The sequence below is a fragment of the Onychomys torridus genome, chromosome 3 (assembly GCF_903995425.1).
Source record: "Onychomys torridus chromosome 3, mOncTor1.1, whole genome shotgun sequence".
NCBI lineage: Eukaryota > Metazoa > Chordata > Mammalia > Rodentia > Cricetidae > Onychomys > Onychomys torridus.
In genome coordinates this window covers 35,963,869-35,989,392 of record NC_050445.1, presented here as the reverse complement: position 1 = coordinate 35,989,392, position 25,524 = coordinate 35,963,869, and the positions used below count along the sequence as shown (strand labels likewise).

Sequence of the window (25,524 nt, the reverse complement as noted above, 5' to 3'; positions counted from 1 at the left end):
ACCCATAGCTAATTCACTGATTTAGAATTATCCCTGACTTCATACTTCCCCATCTCCAGGCTAAAAAGAACAAATAAGAAGGGACAGGTAGCAGGGATTCTCTGCTCCTGGGCTGAGCTGGGAAAGACTAGACAGACAGTCAGACACAGCTCCCATGTTCAGACCCCCTTAAGCACTCTGCCAACTGTTCCCCTGTACACTGCACTCTTACCAGCAATGCTTCCAGGCACACTAAATAAAACATGCTGGACAGATAGATATAAAACCTAGAAAGCTCCTAGAATAAACGATCAAGAACCCCAGAGAACAGAGGTGCGAGCGAGCGAGTGACTGCACTGCACAGTGGCAATCGCGCAAGTGAATGCAGGTGCAGTGAGGGAGTGAGGTACAGTCAGGAAGCACAAAGGGCAAAACCGAAGCCCAAGCCCAGAAGGGAGCTGGAGGGGCCCAGGAAAGGACCACAGGTTGAGAACCCTTGGAACTACCATGTACTCCTCCCAGACCAGAAGAGGAGCTACAGGCGGCCCCTACCACCCTGGCAGAGAACAGCAGTGCTATGTTTTGGTCAACTGGGCAGGAAGAAGGAAAAAGAAAACACACAACAAACCCCAGCACCTACTGAACTTTAAATCCATCGAATGTGTTATTGGTTGTTTTAGGTGGATGAAAAGAAAAAAGAATCCACAATATGTATGGGACCCTGCGTTTGACCCTCAGTACTGCAAGAAAAAAGTTCAAAAACTGAAATTACATTTCTAATAAGAGTGATGAAGTTAGCATTTACAACAGAGTGTTGGTTAAAGGATACGCAGGTATTAAATATGACCCAAGCACCCATAGTCAGCACCCACAGTCCTCTCCCACCGCCTCACCAAATACACCAGTCAGGCTGGTGTGTGAGCACTGGGAAACCGTACCTTTCCTGGCTAGTGGCTTAACTATTTGGCTCTTCCTCTAAAGCTGTTTTACATGACTTCGCTCTTCAGAGTCAAACCATAAGCTGTTCCTGAAGCTGAAAGAACAACAATTTTTGGTAGACATTTCTCTACATTCAGTGAGTCTGGCCTTGATAAAATGGCTTATTTGCTCTTTAAAAATTTTTACAATCTGCATGGAAAAAAAAATCAGTCAAGAGGAATGAGTTTTTTAAAGAATGATTTTATGGATGGATCTGGAGATGATCCTGGTAAGCAAATTAAGCTAGTGTAGGAAAGACAAACATCATATTCTCTCACTTGCAGTTCCTGGACTTTGTGTACAAACATAAAATCATGGATGGATATGTGATCTGAAGGTCGAGGCAAAACTGTCCAGAGAAACGAGGACTGGCAGGTAGACGGCAGGGCAGGGGGGAGTGAATATGGGGATGTGCTCAACTGTGTGAAAATGTCTCACCACAGGACCGTGTGCAATGATGGTATACAAGGAAAATGGAAACAAAAACGTCAGAAAGGCAACTCTACAAAGCTGTAAGTGGTGTCTGCTAGATACTTTCTTCTATCTAACTAGAGTGTGGGAGGAGGCAGGCTGGGGCCCTTCGTGTACTCTTCCTGCAGGTGTACATTTTGTTTTCTGAGTATTCTGACCTCTTATTTGCCCCTACATCTCCTTTAATGAAACTCACAAAGTATTCACATTAAGAGGGATGCACATTCTAAAACCCTAACGGGTCCAGTTAAATCCTGTCTGTATCAACCAGTCTCAGGTAACTATAAACTGTAGTACTTCTCACTGGCATAGACAGGAAAGTGCTGGGTAGCGGAAGGTTCTACTGTGTTAGGAGTAATCAGAACGGAGCCTTGGGAGCCCCTATGGACAGATTCTTCTGTTAAACAGGAAGGAAAAAGTACTTTTTATTCCCGCTTTTTAAGGGGACATTTAACACTTGGTATTTATAGCAATGCTGGTCCAAGCGACCCCACATATTTCAAAGCAGCTAAGGAGCTTCTGGACCTGTGCGTGAATGGGTTCACATGTAATTTGGTATCTTTGAGAACAGAGCATTCCTAGCATTGGGAAGTTGTCAATGGCCAGAATGACAAATCAGTCTGCAAACCTAGGTACTCAGGTGGAGAAACAGTACCTACATTTAATGTAACAAAAGAGCAAGGCAGTTTTAACTGCCCTCCCCAGGGACCCAGAGGATTAGGGCACTTCTCTTTCCTGCTGCTGTTCAGACCCATCAAAGGGTATCTCAGAATAAGAACTAAAGTGAGACTAGGAGACATGGAGAGCCACATCTCAGCTTAAGAGCACAGTCTGCACATAACTAAAGGATGAAAGGCCTTGGTCTATATGCAAGAGAAACAGTGAGTCTGGCTGTTTGCAGAGGAGCAGATAGCTAGATGAGGTTAATGAGGGTCTGGGTCTGAGTGGAGAAAAGAGGAACTGAAACAACACGGGCCTCCGTGCTCGTCAATTACATACAATCCAGCTGAGGGCACATACAAGCACACACATGTGCTATCTGACAGGGTTACTCACTCTCAAGATTATCCATGACAGGAAAACCAGACCTTCAGAGCAATCAGCAGAAAAGAGGCGTGTTTCTGTATGTAAACATGTTCTGCTCACACGCAGCCTCCTACCCACACCCACCAAGAACAGTCCGACATCTATGGGAAATCAAGACCTCACTCTGTGGTAGCGGGGTTTGACCTGATTTATACATCACACTCACACCTATACATCAATCTGCTCATCAGTGACCTGACAGGTGACAACTCCCAGAGTGCCAGGAAGAGGTATCTTCTGATGACCAGTTCTCCAAGCTTTTCACAGACACATCTGAAACCCACATGAGTGTGTGGCTGGTTTCACAGGAGCAACTGTCTCTCAGGGTACCGATGGGGTGAGCTGTGCTGGGCTACACTTCTATCCCCCTGTCTGTGACCAGCTGAGGAGCTTCACGTGGGAGGTGGATGGAAAGTCTCCCTCTTCTCTATCCACCCCCATCTTTCTTCCTGTCTAGTGTGCCATGAGCACTGCAGGACTGCTCTTAGCACAGAAAGCAGCAGGTCAAAGAATCATGTGAACCTTGCATTGATTTTTAAAAAGTGAAATGTGGGGGGGGCTCAGCATCTGCTCAGCATCACCAGCATTCCGCTCACACACCACCAGGGCTCGGCCTCCCTCCCGACACACTGGAGGGAGCTCAGCCTCAGCACTGCTGGGGTCTAATTTCTCACATGTCCACTGGATCACTCGGTGCCTGACTGTGCCTGGATCTACAGATCTACTGTAAAGTGCGAAGTGTGGAGGGTGAGAGGGGAAAGAGGGACAGAAGGATGATGCTTGTCACAACAAAGGAACCATCAGGAGCAACAAGGGTGTGCCCTTATCCAAGACTACACATGGGTAGGAAGCTAGTAGCTCTGAGGACCTGGAATTCAACAAGCGTGGTTCTGATTGATGTTCTGGCACACAGATGCAGAGGCTATCCGATAGTCTGCCTGGTAGTCTAGTTTGTGTTGTTTATTCTAGCTCAGGGATGCCTAGGCAGAGTCTACAAACGCTGTCTTGGGTGGCCAGGAAAGAGCAGATGAGTCTCATCCTTCAGAGGTACTCTGGGGCCTGTTAGGTTCAATACTGTGGTAATTTCGCATTAGCCAAAGTGAAATGATAACCAGACCAGTGCCAGAGGCCTCTAACACATAACACAGGCTGTCTGTCCCGGGCAGACTTCAGTCCTTCTTGTCGTCCTTCTGCAGCTGCCTTTTTGTGGTCCCTAGGTTTTTCCACACCTCTGTGTACATTAAGGTCCCAATGAAGACAAACAAGGTGCCCAGACAGTGCCACAGAGTGAAGGGGTTCTGGAAGTACAAGATAGAGAAGATGAGGCTCACAAACTTGCGTAGAGTCACAACCAGTGTGACGGTGAGGGAGGTACACTCTGTTGTAAGTATGAACACACCCCGGATGCACACGTATCTGGAGGAGTGGTTAAGGCTCTTCTCTGTAAACTACCAAGAAGGAAGCTTTAGGTGAGATGCCCGCCTGCAACTTGACATGCAGAGAAAACATGAAGATCCACTCTGAGGATCCTCCTTAGTAGAACTTCCGGAAAGATTCCAGCCCTGGCGTTCCTAAACACTTTTGACTATGGATTTTCATTATAGTTTATAATGAAGGCCATCTCCAAAGTAACACTGGAGTGACCTGGTCACGAAGGTGATCCTACTCATCTTTACTCTGTCTTGTCCTTGGGCCCTCCACTCTCTCTTCAAAGTGGAATTCTGTATAGCAAATCTATGTGGTGATTTCAGAAGGAGGCAGTCAGTCTCAATCTGTTTCAATATTTTAAAGACAGCATAACTTCTATACTGGCATGATCCTTCAATTAATATAACTACTTTTAAATAAGTCTTCATTTGAAATTTGTTTCAGAGCTTTGTGGCAACTTTTAACAGTCATGAAATAATAAACAGTATCATAGGATACCAGGAACCTTGCAGAAATCTCAGGTCATTTCATTTCATGACATGACTAAGTCTAAACCAGTCCACAGAGTCCTGTTTCTTCTGTGTGGCCTACCTGACCTGCACCATTACAGTCTACAAAGGAGCTTCATGAATGGGTCTACCCATCTCCAGTTCACTGGAGAAAAAGTCAAGGCAAAACCCAAATTCATGTCCCTACATTGTAAGAATGACCATTCCTCTGCCAAAACAACCTAGAGACACAGACAGAAGAGCACTCCAAAGGATACTGAGTCACAACATTCATGAGGAGGTAGAACCACATGATGGGAATAGCCACACTGATGACTGGAACTTGATAGAGTTCTGCAGAGGTGAAGAGAAGAGACGATCATGCCAGTGTGAACAGTTAAACTTTTCATTTTCTGAACAAGGTTATACAGGCAAAAACAGTATTAGGAACAGTAACATTATTTCCCTTAAAAAACTGTTGGCCCATACACCCCTTTATTCACCTTGAATCCAGTCTCCACTAACCAAGAGTCAGAGCTCCATGAGGACTCTTGGGATCTTCACAACTATGGTATTAATCATGAGCAATGATGCTTTGTAAGTCAGAGTCTCGTGGACTCTCTTACATACGGCCTACTTTTATAACACAGTTTTAGGCCAAATGACAGACACAACAATGCACATGCACAGGAGGCCCAACACAGTACAAAATGTACTACGTGTGTGCAGCACAAAGCCTTGATTTTAACAAAGGTTTTTCTTGTGTGCTCACCTATCTATGTAACACTCTTAGGTGATCAGATTGTATGCATGACCATCTATCATCAATTTACCAAGTAGCCTCTCTAAAAAGCAACAGCTTACCCTCATATAGACATTCTTTTTTTTTAATGTTATTTTGTTTGTGATTAATTTATCTTGATTATTTCATCTGTATCAAGGAAACAGGCCCTGTTATCATTTTTTGCTCTCTTGCTTGGTGCCAAGACAGCTCAGATCGGTGAGCAGCTCTGCCTTTCATGGCAAAGGAGGGACACAGGGACAGCTGGCTGCCACCCAACTTCAGGGCTCCAGTTCCAGGTGAGTGCTGGTAGTACGTGTCTACATTCTCAACATGTAACATTCCATGTTCAAACGCAAACACACGATTCCCAAGGAAAAGGGAAGAGGTGAGGATATTCTTATTTGCAGAGAACAGGAAAGAGCCTACAAGCCCTTGCTGCGCCAACTACTGATTGACAGCACCTGGAAGGTGCAAGGGTTCCGATGAACATGGGATAAAGCTGTAGTCCAGCCAAATGCAAAACTGAGGCTTTGCCTCAGAAACTGGCAAGTAATCCTTCCACATGACCCCAGACTTACCAGACTTATTGAACAGAACAACGTGGTCATAAATATCAGAGGCCAAGAAGATGAAACCAGGAAGTGGAAGGGCGTGCTGCGGGAAGAAATGGAACACATAAAGATAAATGAAAACCTGTTACAGAACAGTCAGGGCAGCTTTATAATGACTTGGAGCTATCCAATAAGGAAGTTAGCCCCTCTAAGGTAAATATATCTAGTGCCTTTGTGCCCTTGACAATCATATGGCACGACATCTCATGGAGCCTGATGGTCACCAATGAGAAGGACAAAGAAGTAGGGTCCTCCCCTCAACAAGGGAAAGGGGGAACTTCGGCACGCAGCCTTTCTGCTCTAAAGGATTTTCTCCATACTGGATTTGAACACCACAAGGGCCACACAGATTTCAAAGAATTTAGAAACTAGTACAAAGAGATTTGAAGACAATCTGAGGCCAAAGAGAAACAAATGATAAGACGAGACTAAAGCGGAAGCGGGCACATAGGTTGCCTGACAACTATCACCCGCCTCACTAGGACAGTACAAAGTGCGATCACGTCATGTGACTCTGGCTGAGCTGTTGCTACAGGTGACAGATACAAACCAAATCCAATGCTTGCCTTTTAAAACTCCCTACCCACAAACTCAAGCTCCAAGTCAATGTGCCAAACTGCCTGTTTGGATTAATTGAGCATAGAGAGCTGCCTGGCCCTGGCCTGGGCACAGCTCTCTGGACAAATTCAATAGCCAGAAAGGAGGGCCAGGGAAAGCTACAGGAGAGACGCTGGGTCACCCTGGAAGATGAAGGAGCTCAGATACATGCAGGGAACTGAACTATCATGTGAGTAAAGCCCCTCTGGTTACTCGGGCCCTGAACCCCATCCCCCAAGCTGCCCCACTGACGTCCATACTTCTGACCTCTTGCTTTGGGACTAATTTTCTCTTTCTGGCTTTCCATATTGGGTTTAACAATTTTACCTATAGGAACTTTGCTGGCCTTGGTTCCATGTCCCTTAAATGTTTTATTTGGTTGATCATAATCATCTCACATGAATAACTGTCACTCAAAATGCACATTATCCCCCGCCTAAAGTACTTCAATGTACTGGGCTAAAGGCTGGTTACTAACAACAATACAATCCATCAATTACATCAGGATTTCACTTGGCATTACACATCATAAATCAGAAATTTTCACCTTCCCAGGGTTCAAGAAGTTGCTTACATTATAAAATAATGCCTCTTTGGAGTGTTTCCCAAACTGTTTGTATAGAGTCTCTTGGAATATGCCCATCCTCGCTGACATCAGCAGAGCAAAGGTCAGTGCCCCGATGCCTAAAAACAAAGATCAGCTTAAAAGATGCCTTTTGACATATTTTCTTAAGGTGGCAGTATTATTTATAGTTTTGTTAACTATCACAAACTATAGGACATGCAAATTTTAAAACCACAGTGCTACAATGAAATCTTCTCTAGTTCTCCATTTCCACATCATTATACATATTTCTGTATACCAAGACAGTGTACGATTATCCACACATTTTTATACCTTGCTTTTCTCATGAGGTTCTTCTGGACTTTTCCTTTATGTCCTTTATAAATGTGCTTTCGAAGTGTGATTTAGGGTCCACACATCACCCTATCATGTGGTTGTACCACACTTAAAGGCCTTGTGATGAGACAGTTAGATATCCAGTTATTTCACTGAAATCAATATACACAAATACTTAAAATGTTAATTATTTCCTTAGGGTAATTTTTCATAAATGGAACTGCTGAGTCAAACATTAAAAAAAACCTTCAAGACCTTTAAAAAAACTCAATACACGATATTTTTTTGAGAAAGGCAATCTATTTACTCTGCTGACAGCTTGTATGAAGATGGCTGTGTTACTGCACCTCACAGCAGTGACAGTGTTGATTACCATCTTGCCAATACGGCAAGGGGAACAGGAAAAGTTCTTGTACTTGGTTTCCTTTGATTATTAGATGATGAGGGTATAAAATTACTGGACATTAATTTTTCCCTTTGAGTTGTATGTTCATATCTTTGGGAATTTTCCCATTGGGTAAGTATTTCCCCAACAGTGCAGAGATCTTCTCTGGGAAGAACAGCAAGCTGAAGGGTCCAAGGCCAAAGCCAAGACAAGGGGATACAAGGGTTTGCTGCTACTTTCTAACACCCATTCGGGGTGAATCCACTCCTGTTACTACTGCAAACATTTCCCTTCCGAATCCAAGTGAGGATGAGGCCTGCAGGAGCTGCCTAATTAATTCCACACAGAGATACTTGTATTTTTAAAAATTCTCCCGAGATTTGATTGGGAACACTGCCATATGGAGCAGTTAACTTAAGAAGAAAATAAGCCCTTGTGTCCCTGGGAAACTGAGAGTCGAGGGTTCTGACTCATCCTTCTTTTGCAGGTGCTTCCACTCAGCAGACTGGCCACTAGGAAACAGAAGACTCCCCACACAGTGCTCCTAAGGAGCATGACAGACTTTCTATGCCACTGACAAACCATGGGAAACATGGACCCACGTGGAAGATGGTGCCAAAAATGTGAACAGTGGCCTCTTCTAATTTTTTGAACCCCAAGGTTCAGAGACATATCAGTCCCAGTTGCCACTCTCCTTGGCATAATTTGTTTAGCCTAACCTTCTTGCCAAGAAACGTGTCCCACAGGAGAAAACTCAGCAACGACAGTGCAGAGGTAATTAGCTTTTTGTAACTACTGTACTTGCCTAGTAACCACCATGCAAATGCCTGGAATCCATCCTTCTCACTCAAGCTGGACTGCGAAGTCTAGGAAATAAGAAAATCCACTAGCAACAGGGGCCAGAAACGCAGACAACATCCGAGACGCAAGGGGAATATTTACACTGCCCACCCTTCCACTCTTCTTTCAGAGCTGAGTTCCTGTCTTCCATAAGCACTCTAGTTCCTCTCTATTACCAGGAGCCTGGCAATGGGGCATGATGACAAGCAGTGAAAACAAATGATTTAAAGCTGATTCTTACCACCTGCTTTGCTGACATGAAAGTACAAATAAATATCCCTGCGGACACCAGGGCAATGGAGGTGTACTTGAACATACTGTATCTGAAAAACAAGGACAAGAGCATCTTAGCAAAGGAGAGCATGGCTGAGGGGATTTACAGTCGGGCAGTATGTGACTCAGTATAACATCTACAGTCTCGCTGGGGGACCACTCCCCAGTAGTGTTATTGACCAACTAGAGTGTATCAGAACCTGAAAAAGTAAACAAAACCAGCAAACAGACATGCACCAGGTGTCACATGACATTGCATTCTGCTATCCAGAAGGCAATGCAGCCTGCCCAGTCTTCACCAGTACCTGTGGCTTTTCCAATCCTAAGAGCCAGAATTATGTCTTAACACACACACTATTCAAGAGGAACAACAGTTATCAGGCACAAATGACAAGAGTCAAAACTTGGAGAATAATATCCATTCTCCAGGGAAGGTATTCTTTAAAAACAATCTGAATAACTTAAATGATTTTGTAAAATATCGGCACAGTTGGATAAAGGGAGGAATGTGTAATTTGTAGATCCAAGGGCAGGGTAATGGTGACATTTCCCATTAACTAAAATGGTATCATTATGATCCCCCTCAGAGTCTTGGTAATCAAGGGAAAGGCCCCAGGAAGGATGAAAAGAAATTAAACTTACAGAATGAATCATCATTTCTTTTCTACCCAAGGACACTGTATCTTTTGGTTACAATACCTCATCAGAGCTGATCTGACTGGCTGAGATGCTGAGAGAGGGATGCAGGAGAGGCCCACTACAGAGAAGTGGGGGATGGAAGTGGGAGTGGGACTGGTTGGGCAGAAGAAGGGCTCAGCAGGAGAAGGACAAGAGGGCTTGGGGATGAATATAATCAAGATACATTTTGTATGTATGTATGTATGTATGTACGTATGTATGTATGAAATTAACATAATGCATATAGTTAACTGCATATAGTTAATAGATGCTAATAAAACCTTACATAGCAAAAGTTCAGTCTAGAAACATCAAGTTGAAGTAGTTTAAAAATTAAGCAAAAATAATGGTTAAGAAAAACATAGATGTGGTTTTTAAAATCTCCAAAGGGTTGTGTTCAAGAAAAATAAGAAGTTAAACTTATCAGAGCTTGGTGGCAGGATATTTTCCTAGCGTGGACAAGACCCTGAGTTTGAGCCTGACACCATAAAGGGAGGGAAAGAGGGAGGAGGGAAAGAAGGAGGAGGGAGGAAGAAGGGAGGGAGGAGGGACGGGAAGAATGAATAAATATAGAGAAGTTAGAGAAATTCCTTTTCTGTGGGTGGTCAAAAGCTCACTCCCAAGATAACAGATTCCAAGTAAACTCTTAAGGGAAATAGGTGTTGGGAAGAGCCTCAGACAGTATGAGGTTGTATCAGGAGACTGTAATTCTTATATATACATAGTATCTCGTTATGAACCAAATCAAAGCTTAGGAAGGAACCCAGGTCTCCAAGGGGAAGTCTAGCTATCAAGTACAGTCTTCATCTTAAACAAAACATGCGACCATTTACTATTCCTGCATAAAGGCAGGGAGCCTGAGGCTCAAGTGAGAGGTGGGTACTCTGGAAAAGCACTCCAGGCAGCTCCTGCCATCTTCCACCCCAATCCTACCACACCACTGGCAGCAGCTCCAAAGAACAACCCCGAGCCTTCTGTTCCTTCTTTGTGTCTACCTGGGTCTTTACCAGAAATTCTCTTAACATGAAAAAGTATTCCCAGTTCATTTCAGTACACTGAGGAGCACCTTATGAGTGCTGGAGATGCAGGTTCATACGAATGCTTGCAGAACATGTGAGGCCCTGGGATCTAGCCCAGGAATGCCAAGATAAAAAGAAAACAACAACAAAGCACTTTCTAGGACAACTGACCCACAGACTGTCAAAACCACTCCCTGGAAATGCTCCACATCCTCACTCTCCAATATGGTCACCACCTGCCACATGTGGCTACTCAGCATTTAAAATGTGACTAGGAAAGTGAGAAAATATTTCATTTTATTTCACTTAGAAAATGTAAGTTCACATGTAGAGTCACATGTGGCTAATGGTGACCATACTGCACAGTGACTTCTGTGCCAATGTTTATAGGTTGGCAAGGCACTCAAGATCCCGTAGTAACAAGAGCTGTTTGGCCCCACAGGAAGTCACAGGGAGAGCCTCTGGCCTGGTCAGCTGCCTTGGAAAAGTCATCATTACCTATGATTTGGAGAGAAAGAACTCAGGAAAAGGCTGATGGCCAGAAGCAGCCTTTCACCACTGTGGGAAAAGAAAGGTGACCAGTCCACAGAGGTAACCTGGAATATCACTTCCCCATACAAAACATGAAAGTGTGCTGTTACCTTTTCTTTAAAATGATAATTCCTAGAATCAGGTTGGCAATCAGAGAGCCCTGTAAAAGAAGACAAGGGTGATGCTTCTGTGCACTAGGGAAGAAAACATCATGACTCACTATGGGTAAGAAAACAGACAAGGGAAAACACAGGACAAAGGGTGAACAGTCACTAAGACAAAGAAGAGGCCAAAAAATCTGTCCTGAGAAATAATAAAATCAGTACAAGATCCAATGGGAATAAAAATGATCAGTTCTCATTAAGTGATCACAACAAAATCTATGATTAATTAATAGGGCTAGATGATACTTTAGACCTACTCCCCTCCAACTTTCCATCTATTTAATGTTTAAAACTTCTACTGAGCTTTTTCCCACCTCCATTCTCAATTAAAGAAGTCTCTCTTCTCTAGAAAGGTGTTAACCAACAAAAGTTTATGCAAGTGCTATGAGGTGCTTTGACGGTCACCTCAATAATTAGAATGATCTAGGCAAGTCCCTGTAGGAATAGAACATTAATCTCACACAACTCTCAGGAAACAAGATTAACGTCATTCCCATCACCACCCATTCTGCAGTCTGCTGCAACTCCACCTACATGTGCCTTGCTGTTTTCCCCGCTCTTCTGGGAACACTCTGCTCTTATTTATATACCAACTACAGAGAGCACTCATTACACATAAAGTAATGAAGAAAATGGGTTATCATGTTGAGAGGAATCCCCTTCATCCACAATTGCCCTGCCAGGTGTGATGGGACAAGCCTGTAAACCCAGCACTCAGGAGGCTGAGGCAGAGGATTAGAGTTCCAAGCCAGCCTTACCTACACAGCAAACCACTGTGAGGCAGGGGTAAGGATTAAAAAAAAGCTTCAGTAGTAAGTATGAGCTCAAAATCGGCCAGATGAAGGAGACAGGAAGTAAATGTATTTCCCAGAGAAACTTTAATTTTACTTTCATTAGTCATATATTAGACCTGAAATGAATAACAGTAAGCCATTCACTTTCCACTTTCCCATCCTGTTCAAAGACTCAACACAAAACCTTACGCCCTAGATTGACTTCCTGTACGACTGGCTGTCTACCTCTGCCCCACGCTTGGTCTGCTCACTTTACCATGCTGTCAGGAGGATACACATGCGAGCTGGCACTTACTGATCTGAATATCATATGCAGGGGCATGGCAATGTTCAGATTCAGGGCATAGTTGTTCATCACGCTGACAGTGAAGAACATGGTAACCATGATGGCATAGTACCTGCAATGGAAGAGAATAACATCACACAGCATGTAGTGGGTAGTCATCCCAGCCTTGGCCTGGAAGTTCCAAGCCCCATTGAGGCTTCAGTAATGGTCACACCCACAAGGCAGGACTGAGAGAGGAAGCTGAAGACCCAGGATCGAGAGGAGAGGTCTCTCTTGGTTCTGGGACCCTGGACACTGGAGGTAGACCAAGCAGAGTTCTCCAGAGAACACTGCCGGACTGCGCCACACCTTTGCCAGACCCTGCAACCTATCCCTTCATTTGTAAGTTACCCCACAAAATAAACCTCCCTTTTAACTACGTGGAGTGGCCTTAATAATTCCGCCAATAACGGTGTCCACTTTTTCAAGCATTTTGATATAGAAGGAAATGCATATATTTGGCTTAAGAGACACTTGCCTTCTTTCCTCTCTACTAAGAGAGTATAGAGAACCATTACCACATAAAGTCACATATTAAGTCCATATACGAACACCACACCAAGTCAGACTAGCATGGGCAAAGTCTGAATTACTGAATATGTTTAAGAAAATCCTTGAATGTTTTTCAAGGGACTTAGGACTAGGATTTACAAATGTTACCTAATCCATAGTAAGACATTTTAAGTGAACAGATAATTCTTGTTTAATGTACTAATTCCTTGTAGATACTTTTCATAGGCCTCTGGGGAATCTAAAAATGGTTAATTACCTTAAATATGTCATGTATATATTTATATAATATTTTTCTTAATTTTAAAAAAAATAGATTCCAAAGATTTGCTAAGTCAAGCTCACGTTCAGCCTAGCCACTGTGAAAACTATTCCTCACACTGAACCAGTAGTCTCTAAAATAATGAGGATATTCCTTGATTTGTATAGACTTATACTCAAGATCAGAGTCTTCTCCTCTCTTCTCCTCTCTTCTCCTCTCCTCTCTTCTCCTCTCCTCTCTTCTCTTCTCCTCTCCTCTCCTCTCCTCTCCTCTCCTCTCCTCTCTTCTCTTCTCTCGCTCACTCACACACACACACACACACACACAGACACACACACACTTTCTTTTAGACAAGGTGTTTCTATGTGGCCCTGGATGGCCTGGAACTCACTATATTGATTATGGTGTGCTGCATCTGCGTCCTGAGTTCTGCAGTTAAAGGCATGTACCACCACCTTCAGCCAGAGTCTTGGTCATTTGAGAATTCGTAAGTCTTAAAATTATGATAAAAATTAAAATAAAAAATCCTAGGGGTTAAGGATGTAGCTCAACTGGCAAGAGTAACTTGCCTAGCATGAGTTTGATCCCCAGTGCCACATAAAGTGGGTATCTTGGCAGACACCAATAATCCCAGTACTTTGATGTAGAGACAGAAAAGAATCAAGAGTTCAAGGTCGTCCTCAGCTCTACAAATTTGAGACCAACCAAAAGCAAAATGAGATTCTGTCTTAAAGAAAAATCCTATAATCATGACTTAGCAGATAAAGGGATACATATAAATGAATAGGTAAATAGTTACTATGGATAAGTAAATTCATACTATGAATAAGTAAACAGATTAAAAATTTTTATATTTATATGTTTTCATCTTGATCTAGAAAATATTCAAGATGTCTTTCATATCTATTAAGCTAAACCATATTCTTGACTTGTTTTTTCAAATCAAAAAGCATTAACTATCAGCAATTTCAGGATTCACTCAAAAATATTTTTAAAAAAACTTTACATAAACGCCTAGACAAACTAGAGCAAAAGTAAACAATGGTTCTGTATTGTTCATGAAATATTCAACCTTGGGCACAGATTTCCAAACAGTTTTGTGTCTACATACCCGAAGAAGAAAACAACACTGATCCTCATATTATCTTCTTTTGTTACTAGTTAGATATGGAGCTGCAGAGACACTACAATGTGCAAGCAAAGCCAAAGCTGCATTAACAGTCTAAGGAACTTGAGAACTAACAGAGAACAGAGCTCCAGACATGCAAGACCACTAGTGACAGCTTCTCACAACTTCCATGTAACATCTGTTAGTCACTTTACAAGGCTGCTTGCCAAATTTCCTCATGACGAGATGCTCTCATGATGAGACTCCATTGGGAAAAGAGTTTATCAAGGTCTTTCAGGTTAATTAATTTAATTCTTCCATGTGACTATTTACATAGCATGGCCTAGAAACTGTTAGTGGGGATGAAGGATCTGGGCAATACTTTGATTGTTGATTCACATATAGAAAATAGTCACTGTAAGGGGACATGTATGGGGATATGATAATTAGGACAGACCACGGGGGATATAATGACAACAAGAGGCACAGGGTGCAATAATAAAATGGTAATAGGCTGGGCATGTTGGTGTATACCTTTAATTGCAGTACTTGGGATAGGTGGATCTGTAGGAGTTCAAGGCCAGCCTGTTTGGCCCCGTGAAGATACTTAGGGCAAACCTGGACTGATGGACAGAGTCTGGCATTAACGATTTTTTTCTTAGCTTGTCAATTTTCTTTTAATTGGAGCAAAATTCACACAATATAAAATTAACCATTTGTGAGCAAACAATTCGGTAACATTTAGTAATTTGCCATGCTGTATACTTACTGCTTCTTTATTCCCAAAAGCCAAATGTTTTTCAAGATGCTTGATGATATCACTCTCAGCATAATCAATAACTCTACCCATACAAAGGACGAATATGTAACTATTAGAAGTTTCCGGTCACCCTAGTCCTTCTGACCCTGTATTATACACATATGCACTTATCACCATCACAGTTATTTTAAATGTCATGGGCAGGAATTTTGTTCTAAAAATAAGTTTCTAGAGTATAAAAATGTAATTCATAAAGCTAATGACTCCACTGTCACCCGTAACCTAAGCTTGAGAGAAACATGTGCCTCATGCTTTTTGTCCAGGTGCCACATTTCAGGTCTTAAAGGACTTAACAAGACTTCAAAGTATTATACCTTAGTGGGATAGCTGGTGGCTTCCTTCCCAAGTCAGCTTCAAAGAGGAAGCCTTCCACAGCAATAAATAAGAACTGTGCGAACGTCACGATGTTCCCACATCCTGGGTGCTTCCTGTATAGTGAAGAGCAGAGGAAACACAAGGCACAAACTCAGATAAAGCACACTACAGCCTGTTATATTTATGGCACCATAATAATAGAGAGGAGAGATTTCTGCAGCTGTTGTCCTTCCTCATCTTGGCTCTCACTTGCCATGCATCATACACTTGGACACTGTGCGTCACAGGTAAACGTCCTCGGTTTAGGGTTTCCTAGAGCAGCAGGCCCTGCATGAGAACTCCTCTCATTGCTAGACACATGAGCTGACCTTCCCAGTAAGCTGCAGAAAATTTCCCCATAAACTCACATACATTCCCCATTACCCAAAAGGTCTCCAGTCACGGACAGAAACATGCTGGAATTCTCCTGGGATGTTCATCTATTTCTACTGGCCAGGAGTTACTGGTCACGTGATAATAGGCATGTGACTTTAGACAGTGTCCCTAAGGAGTGATAAATAGTTCTGGGAATGGGGGCGGGGGAAGGCTTGCTATTTTAATAGGGCACAGATACATATCTGTACACAAATCAACATAATTGTGTATCTATGCAAGGGTGATTAAGAAAAACTGTCAAAAATGGGTTCTGAGGCTGAGATAGTAAGCTAAAAATGACTGATCAATACTGCTGGGGCACACGGTGGTTCTCCACAACCCTTATTGTGGGTCTTCAACACATTAGACAGTCAAGAGATATTCCTAGAGTTCAACAGATCCTCTTCAGTGCTCTATGGAAGAGCCAGGAGTGTTCCACAGTGCCTATTAGGAACATGCCATAATACAAAAGTTCTTTCTGACATCCCTCTTGAGGCATTCTGAAAATTAATTCTGTGAACTGTTGACAGTTTTCCTGAACCACCCCCAATTCTGTCCTATTGCTAAAGACATCCCAAGTGAGCATCAAAATCCCCCTAAGACTAGTATTAACCAGCTTCAGAGTCTGTCTTTTCATCTTAATCAGAGACACCCACTGACCCCCTTTGAACAGGCTTTTTAAAGCAGTTTTATATTAATCTAGTACTACTTACTAAAGCCAACTCCATTTTCTACCATGCTGTGAATATTAAACACTGATGGTGAGATACACAGCAAGACGCTGGGGCCTTGAACATGCTGTCTTAGTCAGGGTTATTTATTATTACTGCGACAAGACACCATGACCAAGGCAACTTGGGAGGAAAGGCTCTATTTGGCTTACACATCCACATCACTGTTTGTCACTGAAGGAAGTCAGGGCAAGAACTCAAGCAGGGTGGGAACCTGGAGACAGGAGCTGACGCAGAAGCCATGGAGGAGTGCTGCTCACTGGCTTGCTCTTCATGGCCTGCTTTCTCATAGAACAAGGACCACCAGGTCACTAATTAAGTGCCCTACAGAGGCTTGCCTACAGACCAGTCTTGTGGAAGCACACCTCAACTGAGGCTCCTCCTCTCTGATGACTCTATTGTGTGTCACGTTGACACGCAAAACCAGCCAGCACACTAGGCAAGAACTCTACCACTGAGCTATATCCCCAGTGCAAACCCTTAAATACACCCCTCATGTGTTATGGGAATTCCACCATTTGGTCCAATTGGATGGGCATTTTGGTCTTATGGGCATGGTTTTCTCTGAAGATATTTGACTCCTTAAAAAGGGTGGAGCCAAGGGTCACATGCTCTCTCTTGGGTAGCTGGAGCAGGAACAGCTAGCCCATGTAGCCTGCCAGCCCTATTCAGCCCCAATAGCAAGGGTTTGAAAAAGGATTTTTTTCATCACTTGGCAACAAGCCAGGGAAATTATAAGAAAATATCCTACTTGTTTCTTGTATGATCAAAGTCTACTACCTGCAGGAAGTGACCCTAAGGATACTCAAATAAATGAAATTTGGCAGATGGATATGTTTCATTTTGCAAAATTTGGAAAATTAAAATATGTACACCATACTATAGATACATATTGAGGATTTCAATGGGCAACTGCATTGAGTTCTGAAAAGGCTGATTCTGTAATTACACATCTATTATAAGTCATGGTCATCATGGGCATACCTGTACAAATTAAGACCGACAATGCTCCAGCATATGTCTCTAGTAAAATAAAACATTTTTGCATATTACAATATAAAGCATATTACAGGTATACCACACAATCCAAGAGTACAAGTGATTATAGAAAGATCGAATCATACTTTAAAAGAAATGCTAAACAAGCAGAAAGGTAATAAAGACCCCCAGAGATAGGATTGCAAATTCCTCAATTCTAAATTTTCTAAATGCTAATAAAAAAGGAACAACTGCTGTGGAGAGACACTGGACAATAGGAAAAAACTGAGTTAAATCAGCTTGTGTACTTTAAAGATGTGTTGACCTCAGAATGGAAAGCAGGATATGTGTTACATTGGGGAAGGGGTTTTGCATAAGGAGAAATGATTGTTCATCAACAGACATGGTGGTTCATGTCGAAAGGAAAAACTCACCAATTTAGGTTTGGGGCAGGATTCTGGTTTTGTCTTTACAGGAGAATAAAAATATCTATGTAGTGGGTAGCCATTCCAGCTTTGATCTGGAAGTTCCAACCCCCATTGAGGCTTCGGTAACTGTCACGCTTACAAGGCGGGGCTGAGAGAGGACCCTGAAGACCTGAGATCCAGATGGGCCAGCACTCTTGGTTCCTGGACCCTGGATGCTGAAGGTAGACCAAGCAGAGTTCTCCAGAGAACACCACCAGATTGCACCACACCTTTCCCAGACCTTGTTACCTATATCCTCACTTGTAAGTTACCCCACAAAATAAACCTCCCTTTTAACTACATGGAGTGGCCTTAATAGTTTCACCAATATATCTATCTTAAGGATGTCAAGAACTTTTGGACAGACAGACATCTAAAAATGGAAAGAGAACTGCCTGGAAAAAATTATCAAGAAAAGAAACAATCTGGCATGATGGTGTAATTACTTCTATGGGGTAAAATCTCTCTACCTCTCAAAATATTTGTTGTCCCAACTCAATTAAAAACTGAAGCTGGCTTTGGAGTTGGAGTGTGGCTCTCTCCTTCTCTAAACCCAAGCATGTTGTTAAAAGAAAATTCAGAGTCTCTGTCTCATATCAGAAGAGCCACCTGGTATGGAACAGAAGAAAACCAAAATCTAGGGACTATTGTCACAAATCTCTTTCCCCTCAAATTTTATTTGACTCTTTAAAATTCTTCTTTAGGTATATTACTATCTTAAAAATAAAACTTTCCATTTTGACAATAATATTTAAGTTTTCCACAGTGAACAATCAATTTTCCTAACAGCAATCTCTGAAGTCTCCTAAAGGATGATGGGGCCCACAACAATGATTCTACCTGGATCCCTATAATGCCATTAAGCCTATAGACACCACCCAAGGATTGGTTTTGGACTACAAACTGCTCAAGACAATTCTTAGGTGGCTAGCTGAGATGGTCTACCCTCTTGTACCATTCCAGCCAGAATTTCAGAGAAGCTTTACCCATCACTCAGAGACTGGCTACAAATGTTACAGCTAGTTCTACAATGACTTAACCATTGTTTCCATTGTTTCAGTCCTTAAAGGGTCCCACAGAGACATCATAGCTTCCTCCTAGACAGCAGGAAGTATAAAAAAGCAATGCCTACTTTCCCTACAGATGGGGTGGATGCTTTTAGGTTCTTCTCAGGGTTATGGATAACTGTCATCTGTAGGGGGTTGATAATAAATTGTTATAGGGTTGGGGGTGGATCAATAGAAATTAAACCCAGGGAACTCATTTGGAATAGAAAATGGGGGATAGGCATGATAAGATTAAAAGGAAGATTATCAGTTTTAAATAATTTACACTGGTATGGATTCTTGTATATTGATACAAATATAAAGTTATTTTTGTTACACTATATGTTTCTATTTCTAAAATATTTTTGTATATTGATACAAATTCAAAATTATTTTTGTTTATATTGTACATATGTTCCTTCTTCTGTTTAAGATATTTTGTATAAAGATACAAATGTAAAATTATGTTTGTCATACTGTATATATGTTTCTACTTCTGTTTAGAATATTTTTGTATATTGATGCAAATTAAGGTTATTTTTGTCATATTGTATTTTACATTTCTACCTCTGGTTAAGATATTTTTGCATACTGTTACAATTTCAAGGTTATTGTCCTTATATTGTTCATCTGTTTCTATTTTTACGTAAGTTATTACCTCTATAGCTTGTTTATTTTTATAATGTGAAGCTTTAGTCCTTAAGGTTAATAAGATTTACATGTTAATAGTCACCCATGCCTGTCAAACTTATAGTCATGTTAGTTAGGTTTTGAAGGTCATACAAAGATATATTTCAGACAGATATGCCACCTTCAAACACTTCAAAAACATACAGAATATGGCATTTAAAATGTTTTAAAAACCTAGAATCCTTTTGATGTGAGACACATCTGTTCCTGGCAGTACCGATCTACTCTGAGAAGCTGATGGACACTGAAGACACTCCATTTGGAGTTTGTTTTCTTCTTGGCAAAACTGGCCTATTGGGCAAGAAACTGCCCGTGCCTTGACTGCTGACAGTAAGTACACTGTCCAATCTGGACCAGCAGGATGCAAAGAAAAGCAACTGCCAAACTTTGCCAAGACACAGAAGAACAGTCTTGCTTCTGAAAAAAGTCTGTCAAGATATTCTAGGCCTATAAGCCAAAGTTGGATGCCCCAACATTGCAGAGAAACCTTGGGTGACTGTCCAGGCAGCCAGCTATTTCTGTCATTTTTCACATTTTTTGGAAGTCACTTACTTGCACTTCCTGCTTACTTAGGTAATGAATGAATGAATGAATGAATGAATGAACAAAGAATCTGTGTTCCTGGAGAGGTTCACCCTCCCAGTACTGATTGCACTGTGTTGGGCTGGGGTCCTGGGAATCTATGCTCTCTAAGGTTCTCCCATTCAGTCCTAGTGGGAAAAGGGTATGCCTGTGCTTCTGCATGCAAGAGTGTACACATTCTCTGTGTTCACAGCGGCACAGAGCTGAAAATGACAGCACGCCACACTGTTCCCACTGCCACGAAAGAGCGCCTTGTCAATGACTGTGTGGTGTGGAAGCTAATCGACTTCTAAATCCAATTTCCTTAAAATGGGAACTGTGTGAGTGCTTACCTCATGGTTTATTGCTGTATAATGAACAGGTCCCAGAAAAGCACCTAACATAGTGCCTGCCATGTACTGGAAAGACAACCAGAACCGGATGATGACTAGCCTAGGCTCCTACACACTATGTGGTCTTTAATCTAGTGATAGCTGTCCTTCCCTTGCCCTCTTTGTGTGTGTGTGTGTGTGTGTGTGTGTGTGTGTGCACGTATGTGTGTGTCTATGTGCATACATGTGTGTGTACATGTGCACATGTGGATGTTGACATGCGTGAGGTGCTCTTGTTTACATACACATGTGGAAGCCTGAGGAGCCAAGGCTGATGTCCAGAATCATCCTTAACGGTTCTTTCACCTCATTCACTAGGGCAGGCTCTCTCAGTCGGGGCCAGAGCTCACAGACACAGCTTCCTCTGGGGTCCACTGTTGCTGTCTTTCCAGGCTGGAATTATAAGCATTTTATGTGTGATCTGGGGATCTGAACTCTGGTCTTCACTCTCACGAAACAACCACTTTAACCAGGGAGGCATCTCCTCAGCCCCGTAGTTACCCTTTTAAACCATCACACTGGATACTTTTTTTCCTTTATAAAGTGAAAACTATATATTGTTGCCTTGAGAACTCAGTGAGAAAACACGCACCATGCAGGAGGATCAACACTTCTCTGGCTCTCCCTTCTATTTTCTACTAAAAGCCTGCGCCAAAGCTCTTACAGAGTAGTTCCTGAGAAGCCACTCTGTACAGAGTCAGGAGTTCCTGGGGGAAATGACCTGGATCTGTGCCCTGGAGAGAAGGAAAAAAGCACTCCGGAGCCCAGGGTGAACAACTGCAGGCAGCCAGAACACAGTCCGGCCTGAGCTGTGCAGAGGGTGGACCACACCCCTTCCATCTGGGCACTCAAGATCAAGCAAGTCCTGAGGGCGGGGTGGCCTCACTGGAAGCCAATGTGCTCCAGGCTATTAGCATTTGTGTAAAAGACTTAAAATTTTTAAATTTACAATTGTATCCTTCAGATGATCTCTACTGTTTTCCCTTTATCCATATTTTATCACTGAAGACATAAAGGCCACATGGTACTCTATGAAGTAGGACTTCATGCAGATGTGCAGGGTTTGTACATAAGGCTTTGGATGTGCAACCATTACCATCATCTAATTTTAGGGTACCCCAAAGGAAGTCCCACCAGGAATCACTTTCCCGTTCTTCCTCCCATCAGGTCCTTTGATAATTCTATTCTACGTTTTTGTCTTTACATAGGATGCGTAAGCCTCCCTCTGTATTCCTATGATGCTACGACCTCCCTCTGTATTCCTATTTAAGCTAATGCAGAGAGCATTTTAGGGACACAGTGCTGGCACAGCTAGGGGCGGGGTGTCTTTGAACTGAAACAATTCACTTTAAAGCTTCCAAATAAAAACTTGAAATGTTTTCCCTGAATCCTTCCTTCTCTTAATTTCTTAAGACTTATAACTATTGACTGCAGACAGCTTCTCTTACTTGGGAATTTCATTGAAAAAAATCCAAATTTCAATCTTTAAAAAAAAGGCAACTTCGAAGAGAATGAATTGGGCAGATGGTTCACACCTCGTTTCTTTCTTTCCTGGACATAAAACTTCCTTATTTAGTTCAATGTCATGTTCTTGATGGAAAAATTAAATGGGAAAAATAAAATCTTTCACATTGTTATCTTGATGTTAAGACACACAATACCTTGCCTGCGTCACCAGCTCTGTGTATATACGTATATACAGCACATATATAAAACATACATATGTTACCTGTTTTGAAGGTTGATCAGAAGGGCTTAAGAGGGGAATCAAGATCTCACGTATCACTGTGTAACTGTTCAATGCACAGGGATTGTATTTTATTACTAGTCCCAATCGGAGGTCTACAAAAGTCAGCAAGAGAAAACTGAATTTGATCTCCAACTGGGGGAAAATGGCTCAATATCCCCTTCTTTCAACAAGTCATTTCAGCCTTTGTATTTAGAGTTACATCTAAGGGCTCCAGGGAAGCCATTGAAGAAGCAGTTTCTGCTCTCTAATGAGCTTCCTATGGTACTTCCTCAAGATTAAAGCCACAGGTTTCAAGATCCTATCTAGAAGGAGCTTTAAAGAGCCTCTGGTCTAAGCAAGTCCAGTTTTACTACTTTGTAGTGGGAAGTTGTCTTGTGTGTAAGCCAAACAGGAGTAAGCTGCCATCAGTCTAATATACTATACTTTGCATTAATAAGCCCACCTCCTTACCACTGCAGGAAACCCCACAATTGCACACCCAAATGCAGATTTACCAAAAAAAAGTTAAATAAGGAATTTGGATTCATTTACAAATTAATTCTAATAAAATCTAAATAATATTTCCTATAAGGAATGAAGACTTTATAAATTTATCCACAACTTTCCTGGATCATCACAAGAAACAAGCGAACAACAAGGTATGCCTGTACTGAAACAAAACTGTGAGGAAGAAGGGGAAGGCAGCCACCAGTGTGAAGCAGGCTGTGCACATGCATCTCACTCAAACCCGTGAGGATGGGGACACTCTCACACGTGCCTTGGATGGCTGAAAGCAAGTACTTGAGCCAACAGCTCGCAAGCTGTACACAAAGGTGACACTTGATTGAATGGCATATCCAATGCAATTATCTGGCTTTGTCTCTATAGCTGGCCTGAATATATCACCTATTTATTTAAAAACATATTAAATATATATCAAATTCCAAAGTTTCCTTCCTTTGAAATGTATCCGGCAGAAACTTTCTTATTTTTCATATTCCTTATCACTCCCAAGACATCAATCGCTCTTCATCAACACTCTGCATAACAAAATGGCAAGCTCTCAACAGCAAAAATTAACCCATACAGAGCTGACCATAAGTAAACTGCTTGCTTCAAAAGGACTTAAACCAACAGTATCAAGTACAATACATTTCTACCAGACATCTCACTATGGACGGCTCAAAGTAAACAATGAAAGGGAACTGGAAATGGTATTGGGTTAGAAACTTAAGACATCTTGGATGCCATTTCTTGCTCTGCCACTTACAAGCAGTGAAAAGGCTACCCAACTTTGCATCTGTTTCGCTCTCCGCCAAACAATGTAACCCTTGAACACCCGGTGCTCAGAGAGTCAATGGACACAGTATATTGATTCAGAAACATGTAGTTAGTTATTACTGTAATGAGATGTTATTGAACTGCCTGGAAAAGGAAGCCCAGAGAAGTTAAGGAATTGGAAAAGGCTGCATTGCCAGAGCATAATGGGGCCAAGCCTGAAATGACTAACTTGAGCTGTTCAGCCCCAAGCGTTTTCCACTCCACCTCCCGTCTCTTCTCCAACTTCTGCCCACTGAACTTTGCACATTATTACCCAACATTATTTGTAAGACACCACCACAAAGCCAACTCTGTTCCCTCTGGAAAAGTGTCATAGTCATTCCGAAGCTATGCTTCAAAGTGCACGCTTCTCAACTAAAGACTGTAATATGCTAAATGCTCAAGGACCATGGTGATAATCTTGTAGTTATCTGCTCTACATCTCCGACATGTGAGTTTGGGTAAAGTCCTCACAATCATCTACGAATAATAAAAGCAAATGCTTTGCAGGACATGTCAATACACACAAACGAAACTTTCTTTGCAACGTGTACAAACAGGGCTGCTTTGCATGTGAGAAGGCTTTGCCCGGGACAGGCACGTGTCATTCACTAACTGGACAGAAAAAAAAAGTGCTAGAGTTGGATGAGCAGTAGGGAGCGGGTGGTTTGGTGGAGGAACTGCCTCTGCCAATAGTTCCTTGAGCACTTGGATCAGTCACGTGAAAAAAGTCTCCAAGCTTCAAATTCTCCAAGTGTAACATCTAGGTGACGACAGCAGCACTCTGGGTGTCTCTGTCACTTGGATGCTAAGGGACGAGCAGTATGCAGGACTGCGGAGTAGCAGGCAGCGCGGGTACCCAGTGCAGTGGAGTGGGGAGGTGGATAAGGCGAGCAGCCCTGGACCAGCCCCGGGAGCCCGGGCGCGGCCCGCGAGGGTCACTCACCGGGCCAGCAGCTCTAGGAAGATCACATTACTGCAGCAGCCTGCGAACACTAGGCCCACCGCGAAGGCCGGGCGCATGGCCGGTGCGGGGCACAGGGTGCGAGCGCGCAGAGCGCCCTTCCAGATCGCTATCCTAGGAAGCCCTCACTGAACATCACCACCACCCGCTGTTCGTTGCCCAAGGGCCGGCTCTGTCCACTCTTCTTCCGCGGCCGCCAACGACGCGACCAGCCCAAGAGCTGTAGTTCTCAGTCGTCCCCGGCTCCATTCATCTGAGGGGGCGTCCAATGGCTGGCCAGACTACATGTCCCAGCATACCGCGCGCCTTTACGGCAGGCGTGAAAAAACTGGCAACTTTCCCGGAACCCTCGCGTGATCGGAATGCTGCGCGGCCTTCTGGGAAATGGAGTTCCAACGCTGTCTGTGTTCAGTACCAGAAATGTTGCTTGTGGGATTTGGAATTACAGATCTGCGACTACTCATCTGAGTGTTCTAGCACCTGAACAACTATCCTAAAACTGAGAGAATGTAGAAATTTCTCTAAACCAATTTCTAGGTAAACAGTGAAACCAAAAGTTTTGAGGTTAAGCTTTGGCTTGAACTGGCTAGTTAGGGCATCAGCTCAGCACCCCACTATCACCGTAAAGGAAGACAGGCCTGTCTTACTGGTTGTTGTAGAAAAGACTAGCACTGTAAGTGTATTGCTTTCTGTTATGGTTTTTGTGGAGGCACTGGGCACATAATTGTGTTCTGCTGACATTTTGCCAGCTTAAGGTGCTCATTAAATATTGAATTTCACTGATAAAAGGCATTCTTATCACCTTAGTTCTTGTTTCTTTTCTTTTTTCTAAGATAGACATTTACAGTTTCAGAATGCATCGGCATTACCTGGGGTGCTTATTGA

The 25,524-nt window shown here is 42.6% G+C and overlaps 1 protein-coding gene across 1 annotated transcript; it reads right to left on the bottom strand.

The window, feature by feature from the left end:
* Window positions 1–1,138: 1,138 nt before the first annotated feature.
* Window positions 1,139–24,906, bottom strand: Slc35b4 (solute carrier family 35 member B4). Its single transcript, XM_036181313.1, has 10 exons — window positions 24,622–24,906; window positions 15,347–15,460; window positions 12,303–12,405; window positions 11,160–11,209; window positions 8,790–8,871; window positions 8,514–8,574; window positions 6,997–7,106; window positions 5,793–5,868; window positions 4,709–4,784; window positions 1,139–3,930 (listed from the first exon to the last, which is right to left on the bottom strand). The coding sequence occupies exons 1-10, from the start codon at window positions 24,696–24,698 to the stop codon at window positions 3,684–3,686; spliced, it is 996 nt and encodes a 331-aa protein (XP_036037206.1). The 5' UTR covers window positions 24,699–24,906; the 3' UTR covers window positions 1,139–3,683.
* Window positions 24,907–25,524: the final 618 nt, after the last annotated feature.